General features: G+C 36.0%; 2 protein-coding genes across 2 annotated transcripts; one reads left to right on the top strand and one right to left on the bottom strand.

The window, feature by feature from the left end:
* Window positions 1-4,202: 4,202 nt before the first annotated feature.
* Window positions 4,203-13,361, top strand: LOC140795189 (eukaryotic translation initiation factor 4E-1-like). The gene is made up of 5 exons (XM_073147621.1): window positions 4,203-4,655; window positions 6,452-6,617; window positions 6,707-6,832; window positions 12,834-12,899; window positions 12,983-13,361. The coding sequence occupies exons 1-5, from the start codon at window positions 4,396-4,398 to the stop codon at window positions 13,028-13,030; spliced, it is 666 nt and encodes a 221-aa protein (XP_073003722.1). The 5' UTR covers window positions 4,203-4,395; the 3' UTR covers window positions 13,031-13,361.
* Window positions 13,362-15,904: 2,543 nt separating this feature from the next.
* On the bottom strand, window positions 15,905-22,419 carry LOC140794566 (uncharacterized). The gene is made up of 5 exons (XM_073146643.1): window positions 22,250-22,419; window positions 19,846-19,981; window positions 17,792-17,929; window positions 17,582-17,703; window positions 15,905-16,239 (listed from the first exon to the last, which is right to left on the bottom strand). Exons 1-5 carry the CDS (start codon window positions 22,291-22,293, stop codon window positions 16,074-16,076), a joined length of 606 nt encoding a protein of 201 aa, XP_073002744.1. The 5' UTR covers window positions 22,294-22,419; the 3' UTR covers window positions 15,905-16,073.
* Window positions 22,420-27,036: the final 4,617 nt, after the last annotated feature.

Genomic DNA, 27,036 nt, shown 5'->3' with positions numbered 1-27,036 from the left:
ATATGTTAGATATTTGTATATCTATCTGGTAAGGTCGCAATAAGATATTTTATTTCTTCATATAATATCTCTCATATACCATATCCCACCAATCAAGATCTCAAGCAACTAAATCTCAGTCGTTTATAACTCTAGCCTTTAATTTTCTTCATAATGGCGATAGCTCGTGGCACCATCATAGTATGACTATCTTGGATCGTGATAACTATTCTACCTAGAGCTTATCAATGTACATAGCATTGAGTGCCAAACATAGCACCGACTTTACCAACGATTCTCTACTAGGGCTGAAAGCAGATCAGATACGGACCGGATAATACTCAACCCACATCCGAATCTATATTTTTAGTTCGGATATGGATATTGGACAGATTGCAAAATCTAAAACCATATTTTAACTAAACGGATATAAATAATTTTTGGATAGAGGATCGAATCTTAAATGGATGCTGATCAAATTTTAATCAAATTATGCTTTTTTATTTAAAGATAATTAACAGAAAATATTAAGAGTTTCAACAAAAATTAAATTTTTTGTATATCAAATATATATAATATATAACATATCATTAGTAACAATATTAATATTCACTATTTAAATAAGCAAACTAAAAATTGTAAATTATTCAAAAAATATGTGGGTAAACGGATATCCAATATTCGTATTCGAGATTTTTTTAAAAAAATTCTACATGTATCCAAAACGGATAAACATATTTTATTCAAATCCGATCCAAATTGGATTGAATAGCAGGTCACGTCTGAGTTAATCCGACCTGGCCGTTTTTACCCCTGTTCTCTACCCAACCCAAACTTGACTTATCCTCTTTACATGTCATGGGTGCATTGATCCTCTTTTGGATTCTCAATTCCATCTTTAAATAATTTAGTGTCAGCCTAATCTACATTAATAATACTCGCGATGTGTAGCTTGACCTAAAAGACTGTTTCTTTAATAGTAATGACTCTCACAAATCTCAATTAAGAAAAAGAACAGTTTGCTCTCTCACTCAGAGCCAAAACCCAATGAATTATTATTTTACCAAGTTAAATTATTATTCATAATACTCGACCAGACAGCAAGTAATATTCTCATATGCTCTCATTGCGATATTATTACTCATATTTCTAATAAATATTACAAACTCCATGGATATTACTTAGTCAAGAGCAATGCTTATTGCTCTCTCTAAGAGCAACTACTTTAAACTTTTTAAGTCAATATAGAATTGTCTAATAATAATTTGCCATCTATCACCCACATAAGTATTATACACATCTCAAACTCTCTTATTTTACATGATGTTTTTGTTGTGCCTTCATTTTTCTTTAATCTTACTTCTACTACCAATGTTGTTCATCCTCTCATATTGTATAACATTTTTACTCAGCAACTGCTACATCCAGAACTTGTTTAGAGTTTAGGGTTTAGGGTTGTTGTCATTTGTGGTACAATCAAACTAGCCCACATATTATTTTTGTGTTTATAGGTTTTACATAGTATTACTATCTTGACAAACTAATGTGGTCGGAGAAGGTAACGAATGTTCTGTCTGGTTGGTGGAGAAGCTAGTGTCGGCTCGGTGGGTGGAAGGTGATAGTGGCTTCTGGTTTTGGGTGAGGGTGGATGGGTTACTAGAGGTCGGCAACAGAGATGGAGGCAGGGAGGTAGTCAGGTTGGAGAAGATGATGGCTGTGGATGTAGTGAGGTTAGGGAAGATGGTGGAGGAGTGAGATGAGGTGTAGGTCACATGAGCTGAGAGAATGAGTAGTGGGGAGTAGGTGAAGGGGGGTGCGCGGGTCTGATCTGGTGTGGGCCTTGGGGATGTCACCAACTTAAGGTAGAGAAAGAGATAAAGAGGGGGGGGGGAGGAGAAAACTAGGGAAATCCTTCTTGACCATTGGGGTGGACACCACACCTCATTTATAGTGGCTACTTCATACTAGGTTACATGCTCTCCAAGCAACCCTTGACTAGACTCAAATGACTAAACCAACCCTGACTCGACCTGACTTGACTAGACTAACCTGACCCCAAGCTCCGAGCTAGTTCATAATAATTCACCATGCTTCCACCACCTTGTTCTTAAGGTGTGAAGTCAAGGAAGTGCTCAACTATCTCATACTCAAGCTCTTACGTGGCGTCATCAGAGTGTCGACACAACCACGCCACTAGAATCTCTCGTCTATAGCCTTCCCTCTCTACGTTGTTGTCTCTTGGGCAGAACCCTCACTGACTCCACTGGGTGTGTCTCCTCCATCGGGTTGGGTATGTCTCCCATCCACGATATGGTTCGTCCCAACTCGATCCTTCAAGAGTGAAACATGGAACACCGGGTGGACGCGGGATCCCTCAGGCAATGCTAGTCTATATGCTATCGGGCCAAGTTGCTCGAGCACTCGGAACAACCCAAAGTACCGGTGTGCTAGCTTTTGGTTGCGCACCAGTCTTAGAGTCACCTGCCTATACAGCTAAACACGCACGAATACTAGGTCGCTGATCGCAAACTCCTACTCACGATGCTTGCAATCATAGACCTGCTTCATGCAGTTCTGCGCCTTTGCCATGTGGGTCCTCAGCCTCCTCAGCATAGCATCTCTATCAGTCAGCTCTAGGTTTGTCTCTGTCCATGCTGCAGCGGCCACGGGGTCGTAGGTCCACAAGGTTGGTAGTAGCCTATCATACACTACCTCAAAGGGTGTCATCTAAATGCTAATGTGAAAAGCAGTGTTGTAAGACCACTCCGCCCAAGGTAGATAATCGAGCCATCTCCTAGGGCTCTCTCCTACAAAGTAGCTAAGATACTGCTCGATGCCCCGGTTTAGCACCTCGGTTTGGCCATCTATCTATGGGTGGTAAGCCAAACCGAGGTCTAACCGGGTCTCCTAAAATGCGAAGTACTTTGTCCAAAAGTCACTAATGAGGGCCCTGATCTCTGTTTGATACTATAGAGCGCAACATGCCATGGAGCTTCTCGACGTTGCGTACAAACACCTATGCTATAGTCTTTGTCGAGAATGGGTGCGCTAGGGCTGAGAAGTGGGCATACGTGCTCAGCCTATTTACCATAACAAATACGATTGAGTACCCTTACACTACTGTAGCCCCTCGATGAAATCCATGGAGATGTCCTCATAAACCCTCTTTAGAATCGGTAAGGGTTATAATAATCCCATTGGTCTAAGTGAGTCAGTCTTCGCCTACTAGCACACCTCGCACGCTTTCATATGCGCTATCACCGCTCATATAGATTTGTGAAAGTCATTTATAGATCCTCAGTGTGCCCTCATGTTCGACCTTGGGAGTGGAGTAGAAGTGGTCCAAGAGTCGCGTGCGCAACCTATCATTTGCTGGTACCTAGATGCGCCCTCTGTCTACTTTTTGACGAGCTCTAATATGATCAGATTTATAAGTAAACATCTCTTGTAAAATATGAGCAACACCAAATCCCTCTAGAGCCCAAACTTCTATTTCTCCAGCTCCTTGTCCCTCTTGCTTAGCCCTTCCTCTAAGGGGTTGTTGTGTAACAAGTGCATAATGTCCACTAGAACAGCTATGGATTTTATCAGCAATTTGATTAATTAATTTTAAGATATAGGACTTTCCTATTAGAACGGGCTGTTCAAAAGGATCTTATGTTCTTCCATCAAATATTCTACTTTTTTTTAGATAACATCTAAGATTGGATTGAAAATGGCATAAGCTTCAGGCAATTTGGCAAAGAAAAAACTACTTAGAATAAAATTTTATTGATTCTAAAACTATGCATATATATTACCAAAATATTATCTCTAGATTCTGTGATAATATTTATTAATTTTATAAATACATTCATAGATTATGAGAATATTATTTAGGGAGCTAATAGTGTAATAAACACTTGATTATTTATATTATTTGGAGGTATTTTACAAGACCTTATGTTGCGCGATATAATTTTATATTATGAGAATCTCTTTCTTCTTATATTTATTATTTATTGCTATAGGTAAAAAGAATAAAGAAATCCAAATGTTATTTAGTAGTTTCCATTTATACTTATACCATCTTTTCACAGTAAATGACAGACACAAAAGATAAAATCAACAATTAAAGTAGAATTTGATGGGGATAGTTTTATGCCTTGCTTAAAAGATACGAGGGTATTATAGTCATCTTATATATAAAATATATAAATTGGAATGGGTAAAATAAAATGGTTGGGGTGCAAAAAAGAAAACATATTGTAAAGGTATATATCAATTTGCCCTCCTTTATTCATTTCCGGCCTTTTCTTCTTCGTGCAAAATAGCGGTGCTTTCTAATACCTCATTTACCTCTCACGTTTCGGCGGCCCGGGGTTCTCCGTCTTCCTTGATCCGGCGGCGGGAGGAAGAAAGAAATCGAGAACTCACATGGCGGAGGAGGCGGTGACGGCGGTGAGGCCATCGGAGGAGGAAAAGGGAAGAGAACAAGAAACCGAGAACTTGGAAGAATTGGAGGAGGGCGAGATCGAGGACGACGAGCCAAGCAGAAGGGTAGGCGGGGACCCGCACCCCTTGGAATACTCGTGGACGTTCTGGTTCGACAATCCCACTTCCAAAAATAGGCAGGCCGCGTGGGGCAGTTCGATCCGACCCATCCACACCTTCTCCACCATCGAGGATTTCTGGAGGTGATATTTCCTTTTATCCCTCTCCTTTGATTTAATTCAATTGTTGTGGGATTAGATTGATGTAGTAAGAACTGCAGGTGGTGGAAAATTTTGTTTTTTTTAATCCCTTGAGGAGATTATTGTTGGATTATATGATTTAATTTTAAACATATGAAATTTGGGAATTCTAGGAAGAGATGGTGATGATTGTTATGTTAATTTTGCACTACTTTTAAATATTGTATCTATGAATCCCTAAATAGGTGCCCTTTGTTCTATTTCTGTAATGGGGTACTACTAGATTACTTGATTGATTTGAAAAAAGCTTTTAATTTGTTGGTTTTTATTTGATTACTTTGTTCAATAATTCTGTTCGGGAGTATCTATGTACCTTGTACAGAAGTTCGTTTGTCATAAGTTTAGTTCTTAAATCATGGGACTGTGATACTAAAATTAGAGGCATGTGCATATTATTAGGTACCAAGATTGCTAGTGATCTACAGGATGGTCTAAATCTTGGACATTTTAAGGCAATGAATTTACTCCTCTCTTGTTGAACTCTTAGTTTTTCTCACTTCTTTGATTGCATTTCTAGGTAAGCTTTTTGTAGGTCAGAGTTGTAAGATGGTTAGTTGGTTTCCTCCATGAAAAGGATTTTATCTCATGCACGGTGAACAACTGCATTATGTCATTTGGTTTTTAGGTGGTTCGGATCCATCAATATTAACTCATAGTCCTTTGACACAAATTATGACTTTTGGTAAAGGCTCTGTCAAAACTGAAAAGTCAACAAGAATTCTGTATAAGCTTCTTTTCATTCATGCCCACAAAATAATATCTTCTTTTCCTCTTCTAATCCTCTCTCTGGAATTGTTTTCTGCCAGACTAGAATATGACCTTTAGTATTAATATTAGCCTATTAGGTTAACAATTGTGGCAATTCTACTTTTTGAGAATTTTTCTTTCAAAGAATTGATTATATATTGAGAATTAGACTGCATAATTGAACTAAAACCTTTTTGATTATTACAATTGTCATTGCATTCTTTAAAATATTCAGGGAATATTCCTAATAGATGGGTGCTAAAGTTTACATATATAGCTATGACTAAAATGCTCTGCTCTCTTTATGGAAGTTCATAATTTTACTTATGCATTTTCAAGAATATAGTTGATATCCTGTTATTTGGACCCTGATTCAGATCCTCTTGGACTATGATATTTGTTAGCATTAGATAGTATACAACTTGCTCAAATGATTTATTCAAGCGTCAAATGGTCATTTTCACCATCTTGATAAAATTTTAACTGCAGTTAGCTATATTTAGTTGATGAGATCAATGCCCATTGATTTCAAAGGAAAATTGGATAGATTAAGGACTGTAGTGGATATTGTGACATTTGAAATATTTCAATGACAAGTAAGTAAAAATCCCTAGTAATTAAATAAATATTGACAAGTTAGTTGCCTAGCCCAATTTGAATCTAACCAAATGAACTAATAAACTAAAGTTTTAAGTTTATTTCAACTAGTGATTTTATCGGATTTCCTAGACAGATGCATAACACTTATAATTTCTTGTCTGTCTTAGACTGGGTTTGTTGATTTCAGAGGATGTGATAATGTTAGTTCATGATTATTTTGGCTGTATGAATGCACCTTATGATTTTTATATTTTATATGCTTTAATTCATTCTCACAGAATCTTTGTATGTGATATTTTAATGGTTTCCCTACATTTGTGTTGTCTAGCTTACAGGCATCTTGTCCATCTGGTTAACTTGCATTAATTAGATATTATGTTCTACAATTACAGTCTTTACAATAATATTAAGCAACCTAGCAAGTTGGTTGTTGGCGCGGACTTTCATTGCTTCAAGCACAAGGTCGAGCCAAAATGGGAAGACCCAATTTGTGCAAATGGAGGTAAATGGACAATTAGTTGTGTGAGAGGAAGGGCAGATACATTATGGTTGCATACTGTAAGTATATTGCTCCCGCTCCCAATGAAATCTATTGAGTATTTGTTTTATGTTGTTGTTCTTTTCTTATCTAAATAATTTTCTAATAGTTGCTTGCGATGATTGGTGAGCAATTCGACTATGGCGATGAAATTTGCGGAGCAGTGGTTAGTGTACGTGGGAAGCAAGACAAAATAGGTTTGTGGACGAAAAATGCTGCCAATGAAGCTGCTCAGGTACAAGTAACACTAGTGTTCGCTGATTTAGTAAACAATAAGTTGAGAATCTATTTATAGATTGAGTTAAAATATTTGAATTATGTAAAAGCAAAAAATTACATGCTTTGTTGACCTTTTAAGTTTTTAACTACTTATCAAGAGGCTAGATAGCAGAAGCTATCTCAATGAATTTGCAATAATGCATTTAAATCAATAAGTTACACATGAGGATACAGCAAAATAGTAGGTAGATACTCACCGTTGATATGTAAGAAGCCTCAAACATCTCATAACATTGGATTAGTTGTTAAATAATGCATATGCACACAGTGTCTCGATCTTGACAACATCATCACCCTACAAACTTGTCCAAGATAATGTTAATGACTTAATACCATAGGATAGACCTTCCAAAGTCTTCCTTTGTATAGGATATCAGAATTGCCACGGATCCCATTTTCGGTCAATCTTGAGATGGATCAGCCAAAACGGATCCTAACTCGAAACTAGCCAAATGACTAATTTTGGTTTGAGATCAACCAAATTTAGCTGTATCAGCCGATTCGTTTCAATTATATTAGCTGTATTAACGAAAACTCGGCCGAAATTGGTCAAAATAGATTTTTTTTTTAAAAGATTTAGATTGGATCTAAATAGATCTGTCTTGGAAGCATCAATAATTGATGTCCCCAACTATCTTTATATTACACTATGTATTTATTATACACTTTTATTATACACTTGAATATAATATTCAATTCGAAATATATCGAATAGATAGAAAATCTAACGAATTATAGAATTCTATTGCTAATTTATATATCTCTCACACACACTTTTCATCCCACTTTATTGACCTCATTTAGCAGTTGATCCAACGAGCTCTTCTAGCTACTCTAGTGAACTCAAGCAAGTAATTTTTTTTTTTCATTTCTCTTTTGCTCGCTTTGTGTTGTGGTTCTTGATTTAGGTGTATAGCAAACATGATTAAACCACTTCAAATTGTATCAATTTTTGTTTATGTTTTAGAAAAATAAGATAGTTTCTGGTAGGTGGATGCGAACGCAAATGGATGGCATTTGAACGCAGCGTTCGAATGCCTGAGTTATGTTCGTACATACAGAGAATAGATTTTGGCCATTTGAATGCTTGATTTTGCGTTCGCACATACAGAGATTTGTTGTGAGGCGTTCGAACACGGTTGGGGTGCATTCAAATGCATGATCGGTAAGTTGAGCCGTAATAGGATTTGTTTAGGATTTTTGGATGATTGACTAGCCTCTAAATATGTGAAAAAGTGACCTCTTTGTATTATTGATTATTGAAACTTTTTTTTCATCTAGGCTTGAGCCAACTTCTCCCTCCTCCTTCCAACCCCTCGGAATCCAACTCGAGCTCTTGTCTACGGCTGATGCTAATCTTCCGTCACTTCTCCCTTCTCCCTTAGTGACCAGCCATACCTGGAAGTTCCCTTTTTCCACCTCTTCTTATTCAAGCACTAACCCATCAACCATACCCATCATCATCTTTCATAACCCTAACCACATAAACTACGTCCATCCTACCACCTCCTGACTTTTGGTCATTGTTTTCTTCATAACTTTAGATCTACTAACTCAATCAACGAGATTCCGGTTGCGTTGAATTTTTAACTTTCAGAGGAACAACATATCTAAATTCTTAGATCGTTCCAATGGTTGGATCCAACCCTATTGTCTTTGTGAGTTCCGTGCTGAGTCTGTCCAAATTAACAAATCAGATAGACAATCATCTTCACCAAGGCTACTGTAACACTTTGACTCCCATTTTTTCACTATTGCCAAGACAACGGTGAAGAGAGATAGAGATTTCTCTCTTCATTTTACTTCTACAATAGTAATTTATGAGCATAATAATTTATTAGATCTAGCTCGAAATTCATTATGATTTTGAGTTAGTACTTTTTTTAGTTTTTAGGCTTTATATTTGATTAGTTTTTATTTTCTTATTTTTCTGTCATTTTTTTAAATATAAGAAATTTTTTATATTTTTAAGTAATATTTAGAATTTTACATAATTAAAAAATAGTCTGATTTGATATGGCGGCTAATACATATTGTTTTTTCGGGCCGCCAATTCTGATCCCAAGTTTGAGAACTTCGGGATAGACTTTTTTTCATCTTTCTAGGATTGAAATTATGATAAACACTTTCAGGTTTGCCATTGTTATGATCCGATCATGTGAGTTAAGTTGAGTCAAATCGAGTCGAATCTATTTATTTTTTAATTGATTCATACTTATGTAAGCCCTTAAGGCAAATTTAGTTAAGTCATATAAGCTACTAAGATTATTTTAATTAAGTCATGTAAGCCACTAAAGTAAGTTCAATTAAGTCTTTAAGGTAAGTCCCAGTTCGAATCGTATAAGCTTTTAGGATTAAGTTCGAGTAATACTTATTGTACCCGACTTCTATATATAAAGAGGTTGTGCTCCTTTGTTTATTCATCTAATCATCCAAGTATTGAGAGTTAATTAAATTTAATTACTTTCTTAGTATCGTATTTACTGGCTTTATTATAGTTGTTAGATCGTTTTTATTTTCATAGGAGTAGATCATAACCGTAGAACCCTTGCAAGCACCTAAACTCTACTTATCACATTCTTCCAGTAACCACCCTACTATATGACCATCCACCACCACCCTTGGCCGTCCGCCACTCTCCGACTACCATCGTAACGTCGAATATTTATCGTTCTGCCCTATTTCGATCCCTCCTCCACTATTTTATTTATATATTTTTATCTAGACCTTTGATTTAGGTGAAACTAGAACCATAAGAGCCCTAACTCACGAGGCTACCGCCTCCTAAATTTTTATAATTTTCTTACATCTGGATTGGTCCAAATCTGGTTTGTAACAACCACATAAAACATACCTAATTCTCCACATCATTTCCCTTTAATCATGTTATCCATGGTAAGAATTTTATTATATACAGTCCAACCAAATGAAATCCCTCACCCTAAGCTGAATTTCCAATTTTCAGACCTTTGATAAGGTCATAGGAAACCTATCACCATATTTTAGAAATTTGTAGAAGGAATAGAGTGTAGATCCCTTTATATTTAAATCTCCACCTCACCTTAACTTCAGCCTCTCAATCCCAAGAAATTATAAATAATGCAGGGAACATAGTATCTAGACTACATTTCTTTATCCAAATATCCTTCCCAAAGAAAATTCTATCGAGCTGTAATTTTCAAAAACATTCCAACCTTAATAAATTTCGAGATTTCATAATTCCCTCCAAAAGAGAAACTGTCATAGATTTTTATCTTAAACGGTTTATCCTTATTTGGACAGTAATATCAGCCCACAACTGATGTTTGAAGTTCAGTTACTCCACCACCACATAGCCAATAAGGCCAGATTCATTTCTTGCATATTCGCTACCCTCAAACAATTATATTTCTTCCTGTTATAGCAGATCCGACTTAGTAAGGGCATATCTTTTGTTCTCCATATTGGTAACATGCCACCAGAAATATACCTCTTATTTGATCAAATTTTTTTCTTTACCCAGCTTGGAACAATGAAGAGAGAAATATAGTACAATGGTGTAACAGTCAGCATGGATTTAATTAAAGAGACTCTTCCCTCCAATAATATTTACCTTTCCGCACTTACCTTTTTCCAATTTTCATAATGATAGGGACTCCTTTCTTTACTTACCATCATGAAGTGGTAAGCTCAAGCATTTAGTTGGACCTCTTCTGACAATTAAATGGATCTACTAGTTTTCTTCCCCCTTCTTCATTTAGCCCTACATTCAGTAACACTATATGCTAAAATTTATCTCAGATAGAGATTTCTTGAAAATAGTGCAGAAGCCATCTCAAAACTGGACTCTCTTTTTCATGAACCTTTAACAACAGTAAAGTATCATTTGCATATAAATTCAACACTCCAATTTTAATCTGCTCCTTTCCCATATCTATATTCCATCCTTTTCTAGTTTTCTTCTTCACATTATTTAGCAGTCTAGTTAAGTCATCTTCAACAAAGACAAATAACAAATGAGACAATCAATGGATCTCCCTTATTAGTCCTTTTTTTACATACAAAATAATTACCTAAATCCCCATTCACATTTATTGGAAAGTTTCATGTTCTCAATATTTCATAACCCATGCTACCCATTTTAAACTGAGTTCTCCCAGACCAAAATCTCCTTCAACTACTCCAATTCACCTTATCTCACAGGCCTTCTCAAAATTTAATTTGAGTAATAATACTTTGTCAATTGCATGATGTTTTGATCTACTTTCAAAGAGTTCCACTAATTTTTACAATACAAAGGTTTGCTACATGATGATCATTGTGTAAAGCACAATCTCAATATGTACCGTTTTAAATGTAAACTAATTTTTTTTACATATTTTCCACCAAAAGCTTTTTAAAATATAGTCTTTGTTACTTTATTCTTTAAAATATCATAATTGCTATTGAAATCTTTTGACACTTCTAGAATTGCTATTATGGTTAGTTTTTGACAGAATATTCATAGAAATATTCCTAATAGATGGTTTTTAAAGTTAATACATATATGTAAATGACTAAAATACCCTTTTTTATATTTAGTAGTGTAAAAGAAAATCAAGGATGGTCATGTCGATTGCCACTGGCACTCTTTTGGCACACTTTTAATAAATTTTTATTTGCAGATGTTTTTGGGGTCTTCAGCACGACAATCTTTAAAATTTTTATTTGAATATATGTATTAAAGCCAATATTAGAGTCTTCTATACTTAGATTATTTTTATAAATGACCTATTTTATGAAAGATATATATATATATATATATATGTATATAGTACAGTAGAAATATTATTTAACACATAATATGATTAAATATATTTATTAATTAACAATAGTTCAATAATTAAACTAATACCTAGTTGAACGTAGTTAATCTAACATGTTCCTATATGAATTTTGACCCAATTTGAATGGATTTGATGTATTTAATTCATATTTTTTTAAAATTTGGGGGAAATCTAATCATGCTGAAAGTTTAGCTAAAAATTATAAAATTTGGGTTAAAATCAACTCATATGGAGTAATCTAATATGTTTCTATATTAATTTTAACTCAATTTGAATGAATTTGACATACTAATTTTGAATTTTTTAAAATTTAGGGAGATTTTTTTGCATAAATCAAAATTTTCTTTTGATTCCTACATTTTAGAGACTTTTTCATATATCTAGCACCAAAATGGTAGATCTATATAGAAAAATCCTTACAAAAGATAAATCTAGCAAAATTGATCTAGATCTATCATTTGTACACCCCAAATTAGTTTTTAAAGTGTAAAAAGAAATAAGAAAATAAAATCGTGCCGATTGACATGGGTTTGCATAAGGCTGTGCTGATTCGGTACGCTTCCTGGCATGGGGTTGTACCACAGTAGAACTTGTGCCGGGTGTCGATACTCTATCGAAACGACCATCCTTGTGTTAAATATTTATCACTAATTTTTTCTTGCAAAAAATAGAATTTTCTTTTCTTGTATTATGACACTAGGTAATAGATAACTTTTGAATCATTTTAAACAATTTATATAGGGACAAAGTAATTTTTGACATTTTTCTTAATCTAATTCGAGTTTTAACCCTGATTAAATATATTAAATGACGGAGTGCCATTTTTGAAAGAGCTCAATAATTTATTTGGCAATAATACTATTTTGTAGAATGTCATGATAATTATGATATTCTGAAAGTTTTCGGTGGCAATTATGTAAACATTCCAAATATTTTTGCCAAATTATTATTAAGAGTTATAATTTAGGGACGAGTGAAAAGATGAGAAAGATTGCAGAGATAGGTATAGCTGTAGGGTGGAGAGTGATTGTTATAATAAGAGCGCCAGACAAAACATTGGGAGTCTATGGTTATTTAATTGAACTTGGAGTTTGTGTTGTTATATCTTCTGTATATATTTCAAGAACTTATTTTATATATTTTTTATATCAGGTAAGCATTGGGAGGCAATGGAAGGAACTTCTGGATTATAATGACATGATTGGTTTCATTGTTCATGTAAGCACTGCTCACTGATCCTGGATTACATATAGATTGGTCATTCATTACTGGTTCTCCTAATGTTCTTCTATTTTTTGCAGGAGGATGCCAAGAAGGATAAAGTTCCTAAGAACCGTTATACTGTGTGATCTTTTGTCAAGTATTCTGGTTAAAATGGCCACATATATAGTGAACTGTTCTTGGATGTAATGAGTTGTGACACTCTTTTGATAGGATCATTACTTTTTGGCATCAAACTGTACCCTCTAACTGAAAAAGAAGATTAATCTTTGTAGTTCCTGCTACTAAGATCAGTTTTTACCTTTCATTAGACGAGCCACTACATTTAATTGGTGGCCTCTTTGTATTATCTTCCAGTATGGGGTTTTCACTTTGATTATAGACTTGCCACCATCCTGTGCTACAACTTGGGTCACAGCTATACATGACACAATGGAAGACTGGTATTTTTTCTGTTTCTGATCTTGCTATTTCAAAATCTTTATAGTTGACAGTTCTATTGTATCATACAACCTTACAACACCGAATGTACCAATTGGGTTATGTTGGCTTTGTGATGGGTTGGATAACCTTTTGTCTGTATACCTATTTGCATTAGCAGTACATATCAATGCTTTAATCATGGGTCTTGCTTGGAATTGGCTTGGATCAGAAACCCTCATCTGCTCTCATTATACGTTTGTAATAAATTTAGAGTCAATAAGGAATGTCTCAGGTGTGTACCATGTCTGAGCCAGTTTTTAGTGTGCTTGGATCAGTCAAGTCTGCTTGGACCAAAATCTTCGCTTCGTCTGAGATTTTAAATTAATGAGAGATAGCTTCGTTTTTTCAGGGCGTCAAGCTCCTGCTGAATGTAAGAACGGTTTGTTGATGTGAAGAGTTGTATAATTGCATAAATGGCTTGTTGGTGGTGTTAGTGGTTAATAGTTGAAGATGCTAGTAATATGAATATGATTGTGCAAATGTCAGCGGTTTTAATACTTGTCTGATTGAACTCCAGTCATCATGATCAAAGATGCAGTACTATTATTACATGAATCTTTTCATAATGGAGTGCTAGCATATCACGGAATTTATCCTATGGATACGACGTCTACATTCATTTATCATTACCACGGTTTAAAGATCCTACCACCTATAATAGATTTCCCTCCCACACCTTTGAGAACGAGATCTTGTTCCCATATTCTCCAAAGACCTGCGAGCTCAGAGTCAATCCTGAGACGTGAAGGAAAGAGACCATCGTTTTAAAGATGAATTAAGGGGTTCACAATTTCAACGCCCTCCTACAAAACCCTTGCTCTGGTGTGCAACCTATCAGTCGTGATGAGCGAGCCAAAGGAACACCTTAGACCTTCATTTGGCAGAAGTGTTTCGGATAATGTTGTGTCTCTCTCGCTCTTCGTCCTAAAAAGGTTTAATAAGGTTGTAGCAAGAGTTAAATGTAAAAGGTTCCATTGGCGAAGGGCCAAGTAATGTGGTCCGTCTGGTCATCAAGAGAGGAGGAGCACACTCTTTCAGATAATGTTGGGGTCTTGCATGTCTGGGGATCGAGAAGAAGGATCAGAAGGCCTCACGAATCCAAATAACAAAGACCCGCTCTAATAGTCCACTACTTCTTCCCTGTCGTGTCTAAGTCAGGGAACACCTATAATAGAAGTAATCTCACACGAACATCTGAGCTAATTTATGAATAATTTTTATTTTAACCCTATGAACTATTACTAAATTTTACACATGACCTCGTAAATTTTTTTTAGTACATAATAACTTAGAATTTTTTCTTTTTAATATATAATAACCGTCCAATGAAAGAGATCAAATAAAAGATTTCTAATAGTTAAGAAGATCATTATATACACACAAAAAGTTCAGTGGTTGAAAAATAAAATTATCTCTAGAAATTTTGCATGGACATTGTGTGCAAGCCTATAGTGACCCATTGACAATTACTCTGATCCCTGTTAGATTAAATGATGAAGAAAATACCAACTATTATAATGCCCTGTGAAATAGAATGATGAAGAAAATGCAACAAACCTAGTAGATTGACCTAAGACAACAACACTTTACCAACACCAAAATGGGCATGAGAGTGGCTTCCCTTATTTAAGGTCTTTATTCTCTTTTTACCCTTTCCTAGAAAAATTCCTCTAGAGAATTTTCTTTATGCACTAACATTAGTAGGACAGTGTCTATTTTGATAAAACTATCAAGAGAAAATAGAAGAGAAAGATAACACATGTAACAGTTTGCAGAAGTCGGATGATCATTAATAAATTTCATACAATTTCTGTAGCGCAGATTTTTAAGTAGGACTGAAATCTGACAAACTTTTATTGAAACTCAGAACCCTAGAAACCGGCTAGTAACTGCGAATTCACAAACTATCTCCTCTGGAATGAAGCTGATGCACCACCATAATTAAAATTTTCACCAGAGTTGCCAAAGGCTGGGCTCTGATGGATTATTGACTTATTCAGCGTTATGCAAAGTTAAATAAATACAGTAAAGCATACAAGGCTAGAAGCCATTACGATAGGATGAGATGAAACTGTTGGTCTCTTTCATCAGACAAATGGAGAATCAAAACCCTAACACTTAAGACTTCTGTCTAGAGTTTTCATCTGTGCACAAACCACTATAAGAATGCTAGTGGGTCAATTTCACCAAATTGATCAAAATCTTCTCATTGATCTCCAGAACCTGACTAAGATAATAAAGGAAGCAAACCAATAGATACAATGGAGGACAGCAACTTTTATAGAGTTTGAATGCATTGACCAGAACAAGTCTCGCTATTCAATTTTTATAGATGTATAACAAAAATTTGACAAGCTCAACAAACAGGAGACGATTGTCTAATGATGTCATTCAAACTGATAAATGAGAATGCCATGAAAAAGCCATCACAGAATATTCAAAGCTAAATGGATGAGCAAGGGCATATATACTGCTTAGCAGAAAGTACAACATAGTCATCAGCAACTGATAAGAAGAAATGGAAAAGAAAAAAGTTTTAAGATAAATAAACTTGAAGGTTTGTGTTCTATGAGACTTACAAGGACCAGTTATACATGTTTTCACTGTTGTATAGAAATAAAAGTATGTGAACTTGTGATTTATGTAATAACATAGACTACAAGAATCTCTCTTGAGAGGAGGAGACATTCAGAAGCTATGCGGCTGATTATTGTCAACTCTTCTTTGGAAAAGAAATGACCCAATTAAAACGGCAATCCCTGTTATTGCAATGGTAAATAATAACCGCTTCGGTGATGGATCACGATCTTGTCTTCCTGGTGCACGTTCTTCTTGTTCGGATATTATCCTATCCCTTCAAATAAGTGCAAGTGAATGGTAAGTTCAAATGCTTGAGGTGTTTTTACAGCAATGCATCACTATTTTATTTTATTTCAAATCGATCATATATGAGTACCGCAGATAACGATCAGAAGGATTGACAAAAACATAAAACAATTATATTTAAAAGGGGATCTCTTAAAAATAGTGTTTAACAAGAGAAGTTTCAAATGACACTGCAATACATGGATTGCATATCCATTATTCTGAATGGAAATAATCATATAACAAGGAATCCTAACAGGGTGAAGAATCAGATCACATATTTAATGCAAAAGTGTTATAGCTAAAAAGTTCAAATCCTTTCTCTTATATGTTTTAATAAAAAATGTATAATGAGTCGGGACAGGACTGGTCTAAAACCAGTAAATCACAGCAAAAAATAATGGCAAAATGGCTGGTTTTCATCCTTCAACAGTGGGTCATGCCATCATGGTCCAGATGAAACTCCAAGTTTGACTAAATAGCAAAGAAGTTTTTTAAGTCAAACAATCTTAAGTCTAAAATGGATTCAAAGTCTGGAAAAGTTAGTACTTTGTCACTACAATATGAGAGTTAGCAAAAGAAATCCCCACCCTCTAAAAGCCAGTCTCTTTTCCAATCCCTGTCAAAGCCATTCTTTCTGGCTAGTCAGTTTGGATTTGTCACTGAAAGCCCAGTCAAAGTAATTTATCATTGTAACTTCCCAATCCAGATTTGCCATAATGGAAAAGTGCATGCTCCTCCTAAAATTAGTTACATGTTTCATAGCTAGTAAAGTGACAATAAAGATTCATTACACCCATATATATCTTCCACATAGTCTTCGTTGGTATCCTTGTATCCATGTCCACAGAAAGGTTTCGGAGATAGCAGGTATTGTGCCATCAGTTGGTGAAAAAAATAACAGCTTGTATTGGTGATCCATAATTTACAAATAAGAATAGTTTGAGTATTATTGCTAAGATTAGTTGCAACCTCCATAATCTTCTTCAGTTATAGCTGTTGAAATCAATGATCAATCAAATCAAATCATATATGCATGCATTCATTATCTGAAGCTAGTCAGAAGGTGGGAGATTCAAAAAGGAGAAGAAAACTTTAAATGAGGGAATAGAAAAAATTGTAATTGATAGAGAGATAAAAAACACTGCGTCGAAAATACTGCTGTATTACCCCCTAAAGCATTATCAGAACTTTGTGCGACAAGAAAGTAAACTCAATTATATATGTGTCTAAACAAAAAAGTAGGAGTCTAGATATGTCATCTAAACCAAAATTTTAGCAAAATAAAGATATCTTATTAACTAATAAATAAAGGACCTCAAATAGAGTACCTTGAAGACTCTGCAGTATCATTTGAGTTGCCATGAAACTGGATTTCATGTTCAATTTGTTCGCGGAGCCTAACATATTTGTTACATACATGACAATATTCTGTTCGGTTTCCGCATATTTCCTGAATATTTAGTGACCACAGAGATTTCAGCCAGACACATTTCATGTAATTCTACAGAGTATCTGGTTCAGAGTAAATTATATGATACCTGATGCTTAAAGAGATCAACTGAGGGTAATGGAAACTCGCAATATTGACAAGTAACAATCCTCTGTGGGCATTTTTCACCTTTATGAAGAGGCCAGCTCTCACGTTCCACCGTCTCATTGCAAAGCGAACAATTCACCTGCTTGCTCACAAATACAAGGACCACAAGAATCGAAAATTAATTTCATGACGATGATTCATGAAATCAAATATCCAAAATAAGCCAATGTTATGGCAAAATAATATTTTTAAAATTGTAAAGGCACAAATTTCCTGTAATAAGCTTAATCAGATCCAGAAAGTGTAGATTCTTGATTACAGACATAGCACACGCCAAGTATTTCATAACATCAGAAATGTCATAAAAGATCACTTAGAGAAACTGTCCAACAGGACTGTGTAACAAAACTATATGAGTATTCCTAGTAAGGTCAATGTTGTTGCCCAAACAAGACGAGGCCTTTTTGTTCCTTTTCCTTGCCATGTAGGAACTCAGATAATTGGAATACTTTAGGTCATAGACCTCTTGACGCTTCAGCTAATCCATCCAAAACAGTAAACATTATCCTCCTTTTGTACATCCAACCTGAAACACTAAATTTTCATAATAAAACTAAGAAACATTCTGCAAAGCAAACTAAATTGGGAACCATATGAAATATTTTTCTTGTAGCGAGAGGCTCTATTTCTTTGTGCTGACTACAGCACAGTGCACTGTGTTAGGCACCATATTTGGAGAAGTTCCTTAGCTCTTAAATTCTTGATTTCATATTAGCATGATCTCTATATTTGTAATAGAGAGTATAGAAGGTGAGAAAAACGTGGAAACAACTTTGAGAATCTCCTTTTTAACTTTCCACAAAGGATTTTGGAAGAAGAAAAGGGGGCCTTTCCTCCAATTCTAAAAGCATATGTCCAGTACATCCCTTTAATGGAACTAAATTCCTAAAAGATAATTCTCCAGGCTTCACCAATAAAGGGTGATCAAGGTAGCCGAGGAACTGATAATTGTGAATAGTCACTTTGTTCAGGATAATCTCCAACACAACCTCCTCCAGGAGACTAGGACTTAAATCATAATTATATTATCAGGACCCTAAACCATGTTGTCTATTGACTAAAGCAACAACCTTATGCTCTATGAAGCCTGGATATGGAAATACATACCTCATATATTTAAGTCTACACATATATATAAGTGTACTTGTGTAGTTATATATTCTTAATTGAGGAATCATATATTATTGTTGCATATGATAGTTTATGTACATAAACGTCCAGTTTATCCATTAAAAGAACTACCATTTATAACAAAGGTCTAATATATTTCTATTACTAAGGTGTAAGAAAGAAAAACAAGCGAATTCAATCTATAAATGCTTAATTTGAACATCTCTGTTACAGATCAAAGTGGTTATTGCTAGTTTGCTACTATGTTCTCTTTAATGTCAGCTTTCTGCGCACATCCTCATAATATACATAAACAACAGAATATTGCTAGAAATACAGCTCCTCTCTGTATGAAGTTGGGGAAACTACAGTTCAGAATTCTCAAGTAACTACTCCTTTTCCACATCCTTGCTAATACATAAACTAAACTTCACTAAAAGTGTTCCTTTATCAAAAACAGTGAGCCTTGGATGTTTACCTGAGTATGCAATTAAATCAGCAATACAGACTACATGACCATAAATTGCTCAAGCATAAAAACCATTCTGAGATGATTCTGTAAGATTAATTGCACATTATGTAAAGCCTTTCTCTCATCTATTTTACATATTATTGCTGAGAAATACATATGATAGAAAAAAGCAATCAATCTGACTTCCCAATAACCCAAAGTCATGCATTAACCTTGCCATGATCACATGAACAAAAAATGAAGTCTTATTAATGGAACATGAAAAATAAATGAATTTTCAATAAAACTATTAAAATAGGATTACATGAAAGTATTTGTAAAACTGATTTATTTTTGAAAAAAGAGAACTGTCTAGAGCATGCACAGGATGTAGATACTTAAAATACAATATGCAGGATAGATCAGCACTATACCGGAGTATGACTTTCATCATAATGTTCATCAATATGCTTTCTTGGAACCATATCTCCACAGAATGAACATTTTTGAAGATTGCGGGAGCAATGCGCATAATGCAAATCAATGTTTGAAGCAGGGATATCTCTCTCGCTGAGAATAACAAAATCATTAATGGCATCAGAAGAATCAGATATTAAAAAATGGCTTCTTCAGACCAAAATATTTATTAGATTATACTATTACATCATCATTGAATTGCACAGGAACCTCTAGAGGGAAAATAAGAAGAACGAATGTAAGAGATTATGAGCTTAGATGAAGGTTGAATTCTATTACAAATAGTTCACAATTATATGAAGAACAAAAAAATGTTCTACAATAGACCTTACTTACCCATCTCTAGAATCTAGACAAATATATCTCGTCCTTTTCACTACTGGCATTGATAAACTAGATCAACCGGTTGATAAAAAAATAAATAATACGGCCCAGTTGCAGTTAGAGAAAATATGAAGGTAAATTCTAGATTCCATGTTTATTATACAAAACATTTAGAGACATTTATGATATTCTTCAGGACTTCTCTTGAGAGGGTGATTACATTAGATTTTAGCTTCAGTGACCGCCAAACTTTAAGGACTCAGGTGGGTACAATTATGCACCATTGCTCATATCGTTATGTAAACATTATACACTAAAAGCTATCAAAAATCATTCCCACTGCTATTGGGATAAGGTGAGGATGGGGATGGGGATGGAGATGGGGGTAGATATACAAACCTTATTCTAAATAACCGATGAGGTTATTTACATGATTTTGATGAATTAGTACTAGTTTCTCTTGGATCTAAAACGAAAGCTTCATAGCCGACAATATTTCCAAATTTAAGACGATACCACATTGCTCTTACTTTCTCATGGTCCTTTCGTCCCAGATATATTTCACTTGTTTATAAGTCAATAATGTCAATAAACATTTCAGTAAATCATGAAATATCAACCATATGAAAGAAACCAATTCAGATTTCATTTGATATCCCTTAGTCTGAGTGTATTATTGAAATTACATTCAATATATCACAAATGGGCTTAAAAGTATCTTTCCCTCCAAATTAGATTCGACCACCTATTGTCTCAATCTACATTATGATTGAACTACATGTGATCACATACAAGAGTTGGTATCCAGATTTTCCAACTGATCTAAAAAATTTAGCTTGCAAGCAACATCTCCGCATGACTGATTTTTCAGTTGATTTCCATTCAATCAGCATGAACAAGGGTGATAGGCACACCCATGCCAATGCGACACTAGCAACTTGGTCATATATCAAGTTATATTTACCCTGTATGAATTATCTCATGCTTATTCAGCACATCACTTCGTCGTTTTTTATGCAAAGCTGGTTTTCCATGCCTTATAGTAGTGGTTGGGAATGGACTCATCCATACTTAAATAGAGGATTAGAAGAAAAGGGGTTTAAGTATGACCCATCACTATCTGAATGTTCTGGTAAACCAGAACAGGAAAAGAAATGGGATAAGCCTTAAGTTCATAAGAATTGAAACCTAAGTTCCTCACATGTTAAATAAAAGAATAACTCTGATAAATGACACCCCTCGTCAGACATAACCATGGCTAGATCACAATGACTTAACTCAAAGATAACTTGAAGGAGATGTGTTCTGTCAATGAACATTAAACTTTACAATGATCAGATAGTATTTGCATTTGGGGAAAAAAAATCCTACAGGATGATCCTCACAAACAGCTAGCCTGTATTATAGGACTCTAAAACCTATGCTGACTAAACGACGTTGGAAATAATCAATGGTATAATGTCTTACCATAATCTAAGGGAAAATATAACTTCAATTCTTAAATCTAAAAGAAGGTCATAGTCACTTTCAAGCTTTATGAAACCAAAAGGAGATAATCCTTGTTCACCTATCTATTGATCATTTACTTTCTTATTATTCCGTTAACTTCCTAAACATTTTATTGCTACTTATGTATCTGCATCTAGCTGACAATGATAACATCCGAATTAGGTCTACATGTTATGATGATCAATTTAAACAATTGGACCTGAACCAAATAATAACCTGGGCCAAGAGAATAAACTAACTAGGATTTACAATTCAGAATCATATATCACAATTCCTTACCAGTTTTAGAAATTCTTTCATGATCAACTTTAACAAACTCGACACCTCATTGTTTCTAATAACCATAGACGGCAACCCTTAATCAGCCCGAAATCATAGAAATTTCTAGAAAATTCAAGATCAACAGAAATCCCGGAGGCCGCAGTATTTCATCATAAAGTCAAAAATCGGAAGCTAATCCTAATCGTAATCCGAGAAACATAGATTCTTGAAGAAATCGAAGCCTGTGAGGCAAATAAGAGAAATCACCAGTGGCCGCATGTGGTTGTGACCGACTCCGAGGTGGTCGCCATGAAACGAATCAAACGATCCCTCGAGAGAGAAGAGGAGAATAAATTTGGAGTGCAACACGAGAAACGTCTCGGGCTTTGGTGAGGTGAGAGACTTGCAACGAGAATAAAAATGAGAGATATAGGCCGATCTCCTACTAAAGTTGGAGGTTTTGACTATTATAACTCTCCACCTATTCCTTTTTACACGAATCATTGTCTCATAATAAAATTATGTGTATTTTTTAAAACCTCTAAAAAATTGTCTAAATCTTAGGAAAATAATTTCTAAATCGTTAAATTTCTTTCTAAGACTAAACAATTTTCCTACTAATTTTTATATTTTTATATAACTTGTTTACGGAGTAGTAGTTCTGCTGACATGGAAAAATATACTTAATTTCGTATTTAAAATAAATAAATGATTGGAAATAGTAGTTTGGTTAAAAAAAAAACTCCCTAATAAAGTTGTCCTTCTCCTAACTCGGGTTTTTGGCGCTTTATGCGCTATATATTTATTGGGGGGACAAAAAAAAAAGTTAATGGATTATGCTTTGCTGGACGGTTGAGATGAGTTTGGAAGGAGGTAGTTGTGGAGGTTCGGTTGGGAGATAGATTCTGGTCCCATAATAATAATTATTGTTATTATAGCATTTAGGGCCACCAGCCTGGACTAGGGCTACTCACCTACTACCCTTCTTGCATCCAACTTCTTCTTCTCTTTCTTTTTTCTCTTTCTAATGAACGAGTTACTTGCCAAATAATTCCAATAAGTTTTTTATTTGGTAAATATAAAGTGAAACTCATTAGAATATTTCTTTTTTATTGGATTGTAATTTGGGCCCGCTTTCAATCCGGGTCATACCGTTCGGATCAGTCTTGGAAAGCAACTTATATGGGTATTTCTCTATGAGGATTTAGTCATTTTTATTACTTTTTAAATTTGTATGATACATTTAGTTAGGATCTTTTCTTACTACATTAGTTGTTTATTTTTATTAAAATAAAATTCTTATAAGTCGCGTTAGAACGCAGGTGGGGTCGTGTTCGAATGTCCTTGCGAATGCCTGCATTAAGTTCACAAATACAGAGAACACATATTGTGAACGCTTGCATCGCGTGCGCACATACAAAGAATGTCTTTTGTGCGTTCGAACGCAATCGGCGAGAATCTTCTAGAATTAGGGTTATATATTATTTTAGGACTTGTTGGCTAGCCTATATATATATGTGGATGGCAGCCAAATTCATTATGCTATTGGAATATTGATTAATTGCCTCTCTATCATCTATCTACCCTAATCTCTCTCCTTCCTCTTCACTATCCTTCCACCTCTATCGTTGGCAAGGTTTCTCCTAACTTCTAATCTCCCTCGACTATCGAGCCTCTAATCCACTTAGTTTCATAATTTTTTGACTACCGGAGAATATTTGACGAATATTTTTCCATGGTTGCGCGGACTGATTCCTATAATACATTCAGATATTGAAGGAATCGTTGTGTAGTCTATCTTTGGTTCAAGAACTCATCAAATTGGTATTAGAGTATCAATGGTATCAGAGCAGGCGAACCTCATACCTTCATTAATGGTTGAAACGAGGAAGATGACATCAACAAAGAAACCTATGGAGAGCACACCGATAAGGGAAGACTCAATCCACGATGACCCTAACCGTGAGACGGATTCCTTTAGAGCGACCACGGCAGGACCGAGTTAACCAACGTCTATGCGTGCGAATATGGATGAACTTAGGGTTATGTTCCATACATTGATGCATAGAGTTGACTCAATTCAAAAAGATCACAATGATGTCAAGGAATATGTCATGAACCGATTTGATTCATCTCCTCGACAACGATCAAAGTTTCAAGAGGGACCAGTGGTGGGACCTCATCAAACTGATACGCCATAGGTCTAGGTGCGTCATGTGAGTGTCAATGATCCCCTCTTACCTATGCCTACACATCATTCTCCATCTCTATTGCAAAACCTAAGACTGGCGGTGGTGGAACCCGAGAGGCGTGCGGCACTAGTGTGCTTCGTCAATGAGGAGGATTGGCACTTTGAGGATGAGGTTGATCCCTTTGGAGATGGTGATGGACGTGCTCAAAGATTTAGAAAAGGGAATCAACTTGCACAAAAGTTTAGACCTAAACCAAGAATCTTTCGCGAACCCGACAATGCTATTCGGGGGAGAACCGCACACTTGGATTTCTCAAAATTCTAAGGCGGTGATCGAACGGATTGGGTGTTTCAAGTTGAACAATATTTTGATTGTTAAGGTACAGCGGAAGATGCAAAGGTCCAAAGAGTGGCATTGCATTGGTATAGATCGGTTATTCGAGGTGGAGGATTTACCGGATGGGCTAATTTTTGTAGGAGGATTATACGCAGATTTAGGACAGCGGCATATAAAGATTTTGCTGCCACATTAAGCAAGATGGTTCATAGGACGACCGAATTGGAGTACCAAGAAGAATTTGAAAGAGTTAGTAGTTGTTGTGAGCCACCTTGGCCCGAACCGACATTAATGAGCACATTTATTTTAGGGTTTCGAGATGAGATTCAAGCAGATGTTTGTGCTCTTTGTCCTACTACTCTTGAGGAGGCCTTTGAGAAGGCCGTAAGGATGGAGCAAAAGCATAAGACTCTAAAGATGGCAGTGAAAACCAATTGGGGCAAACAATATGGGCGGTTTGCACCTAGAACACCAGTAAATTCTGCGAGTTCAAAAACAACGACTGCGAGTACTAGACCACGACCACCTTTGAGACCTTCTTCTGATGTTAGAGGAGGCACAAGAGCCCTCGTTCGAACTCTCACACCTGCCCAGGTGGAGGAGCGAAGAGCGAAGGGCCTTTGCTTTCGATGTGATGAGCGTTTCACCCTCGGTCATCGGTGTTCCAAACCGATTGGGAGTGTGATGCTCATCGATGATCTCGAGGAGGATGATGAGGTTGCTGATGATGGAGAGTGTCCAGAGGAGGCCCACGAGGAGACCGTTGAGGTGGGTGCGGAAGAAGATATCCAAGCTGAAATTTTGATGTATGCATATTCGGGTACTTCTATGTCGAGGATGTTACAAGTGGACGGACTCGTTAGAAAGCATTGTGTACACATCCTCATTAATTCAGAGAATACACAACTTTCTAGACGAGAGGTTAGTGAGAAGATTGGGTTTGGATGCCAAACCAACCACAAGGTTTGATGTTGCTATTAGAGACAGCACGAAGCTTAAGGTTGAGAGCTTGTGTCGTCGGGTCGGTATATGGGTGCAAGGACACGACATCATTGTGGACTTGTATCCGTTGGCGCTGCAAGGAGCGGACATTGTCCTTGGTACTTAGTGGTTACAGAGTTTGGGACCCATCACATTTGATTTTCAGAGCATGTGAATGAAATTCAAACAAGGAAACAAAGATGTTCGGTCTTCGCCGATTTCTACGATGCAGCCTATGGTGGGGCTACCTTATGCGTATGATTTGGCCTATCTTCTTCAGTTAGGACCAGTAGGAGATGAGCCTCAAATGAGTTCAGGTACTACCATTAAATTGACTAATTTATTAGATAACTTTTATGGACTATTTGAGGAGCCACAGGAGTTGCCACCAAGAAGAGCGGCGGAGCATCGCATAGAGATTGTACTTGGGGTTGCACCAGCGAACGTGAGACCATATCGGTATCCACATGTGCAAAAAGAAGTTATCTCAAAGATGGTCGCCGAGATGTTTGAGTAAGGCCTCATACAATTAAGTCATAGCTCATATTCATCCATCGTGCTATTTGTGCGAAAAAAGGATGGGACATGGTGTTTTTGTGTTGACTATCGGGCACTAAAGCTATTACCGTCAAGGATCAGTATCCTATTTCGGTTATAGAGGAGCTAATAGACGAGCTTGCAGGGGCAGCTTGAGGGCTAGGTATAATCAAATTAGAGTTCACCCGACAGATGTGCACAAAAATGTGTTTCGAACTCCGGACGGGCATTACGAGTTTCGGGTGATGCTTTTTGGTCGCACCAATGCTCCAGCTACCTTTCAAGGCCTCATGAATGATATATTTCAGCCTCTCTTGCGAAGGTATGTCTTGGTATTTTTTGATGACATTTTTATGTATAGTAGGACTAAATTGGAGCATTGGAGGTATTTAGAGGATGTGCTGAATTTGTTAAAGCAAAACTAATTAAAGATTAAGAAGTCCAAGTGCCTATAGGGAGTACCACAAGTCGAGTATTTAGGCCACATCATTTCAGCGGATAGTGTAGCGACAGAATCCTCAAACGGTTGCATGCATGACCGCTTGTCCTATTCTTATTACTACCACCGGATTGAGAGGATTCTTGGGGCTGACTGGATACTATCGTTGTTTCATCGCCGGATATGGAAAGATCGCTGCTCCCCTCACTTTTTTGTTGAAGAATGACTCTTTTAGATGGACGGATAAAGCCACTTCAGCCTTTGAAAAACTAAAAATAGCAATGACGATGGTGCCCGTTCTAACTCTACCGGACTTCACCAAAGAGTTCATTATGGAATGTGATACGTCGGGTGTTGGCATAGGAGCTGTACTAATGCAAGGAGGGCGTCTCATTGCCTATCTTAGCAAGGCTTTATTACCAAAATCTCAGCAATTATCGACTTATGAATGAGAGATGTTGGCAATTCTGTATGCGGTGACAGCCATATTAACAGGTGACCTTACATCTGATGCATAACCAAAAGTTAGCTCATCGTTACTTTCGTCTATTTTGGGTGTTAGAGCATAT

This window comes from Typha latifolia, chromosome 9, assembly GCF_019914945.1.
Source record: "Typha latifolia isolate L0001 chromosome 9, TyphaL0001v2, whole genome shotgun sequence".
In the NCBI taxonomy this organism is placed as follows: domain Eukaryota; kingdom Viridiplantae; phylum Streptophyta; class Magnoliopsida; order Poales; family Typhaceae; genus Typha; species Typha latifolia.
Note: the sequence above shows the minus strand (reverse complement) of the source record. Positions and strands in the feature narration are given on the sequence as shown.

Bases quoted from the DNA above. Each gene is read 5' to 3' on its own strand.
- LOC140794566 (XM_073146643.1), bottom strand. From the start codon at position 22,293: ATGGCGACCACCTCGGAGTCGGTCACAACCACATGCGGCCACTG. The intron at 19,982-22,249 runs GTGATTTCTCTT...TGTTATTCTCAG, and splicing joins ACAACCACATGCGGCCACTG to CGAGAGAGATATCCCTGCTT. The intron at 17,930-19,845 runs GTATAGTGCTGA...GTGAGCAAGCAG, and splicing joins ATGATGAAAGTCATACTCCG to GTGAATTGTTCGCTTTGCAA.
- LOC140795189 (XM_073147621.1), top strand. From the start codon at position 4,396: ATGGCGGAGGAGGCGGTGACGGCGGTGAGGCCATCGGAGGAGGAAAAG. The intron at 4,656-6,451 runs GTGATATTTCCT...CTACAATTACAG, and splicing joins ACCATCGAGGATTTCTGGAG to TCTTTACAATAATATTAAGC. The intron at 12,900-12,982 runs GTAAGCACTGCT...TATTTTTTGCAG, and splicing joins TGATTGGTTTCATTGTTCAT to GAGGATGCCAAGAAGGATAA.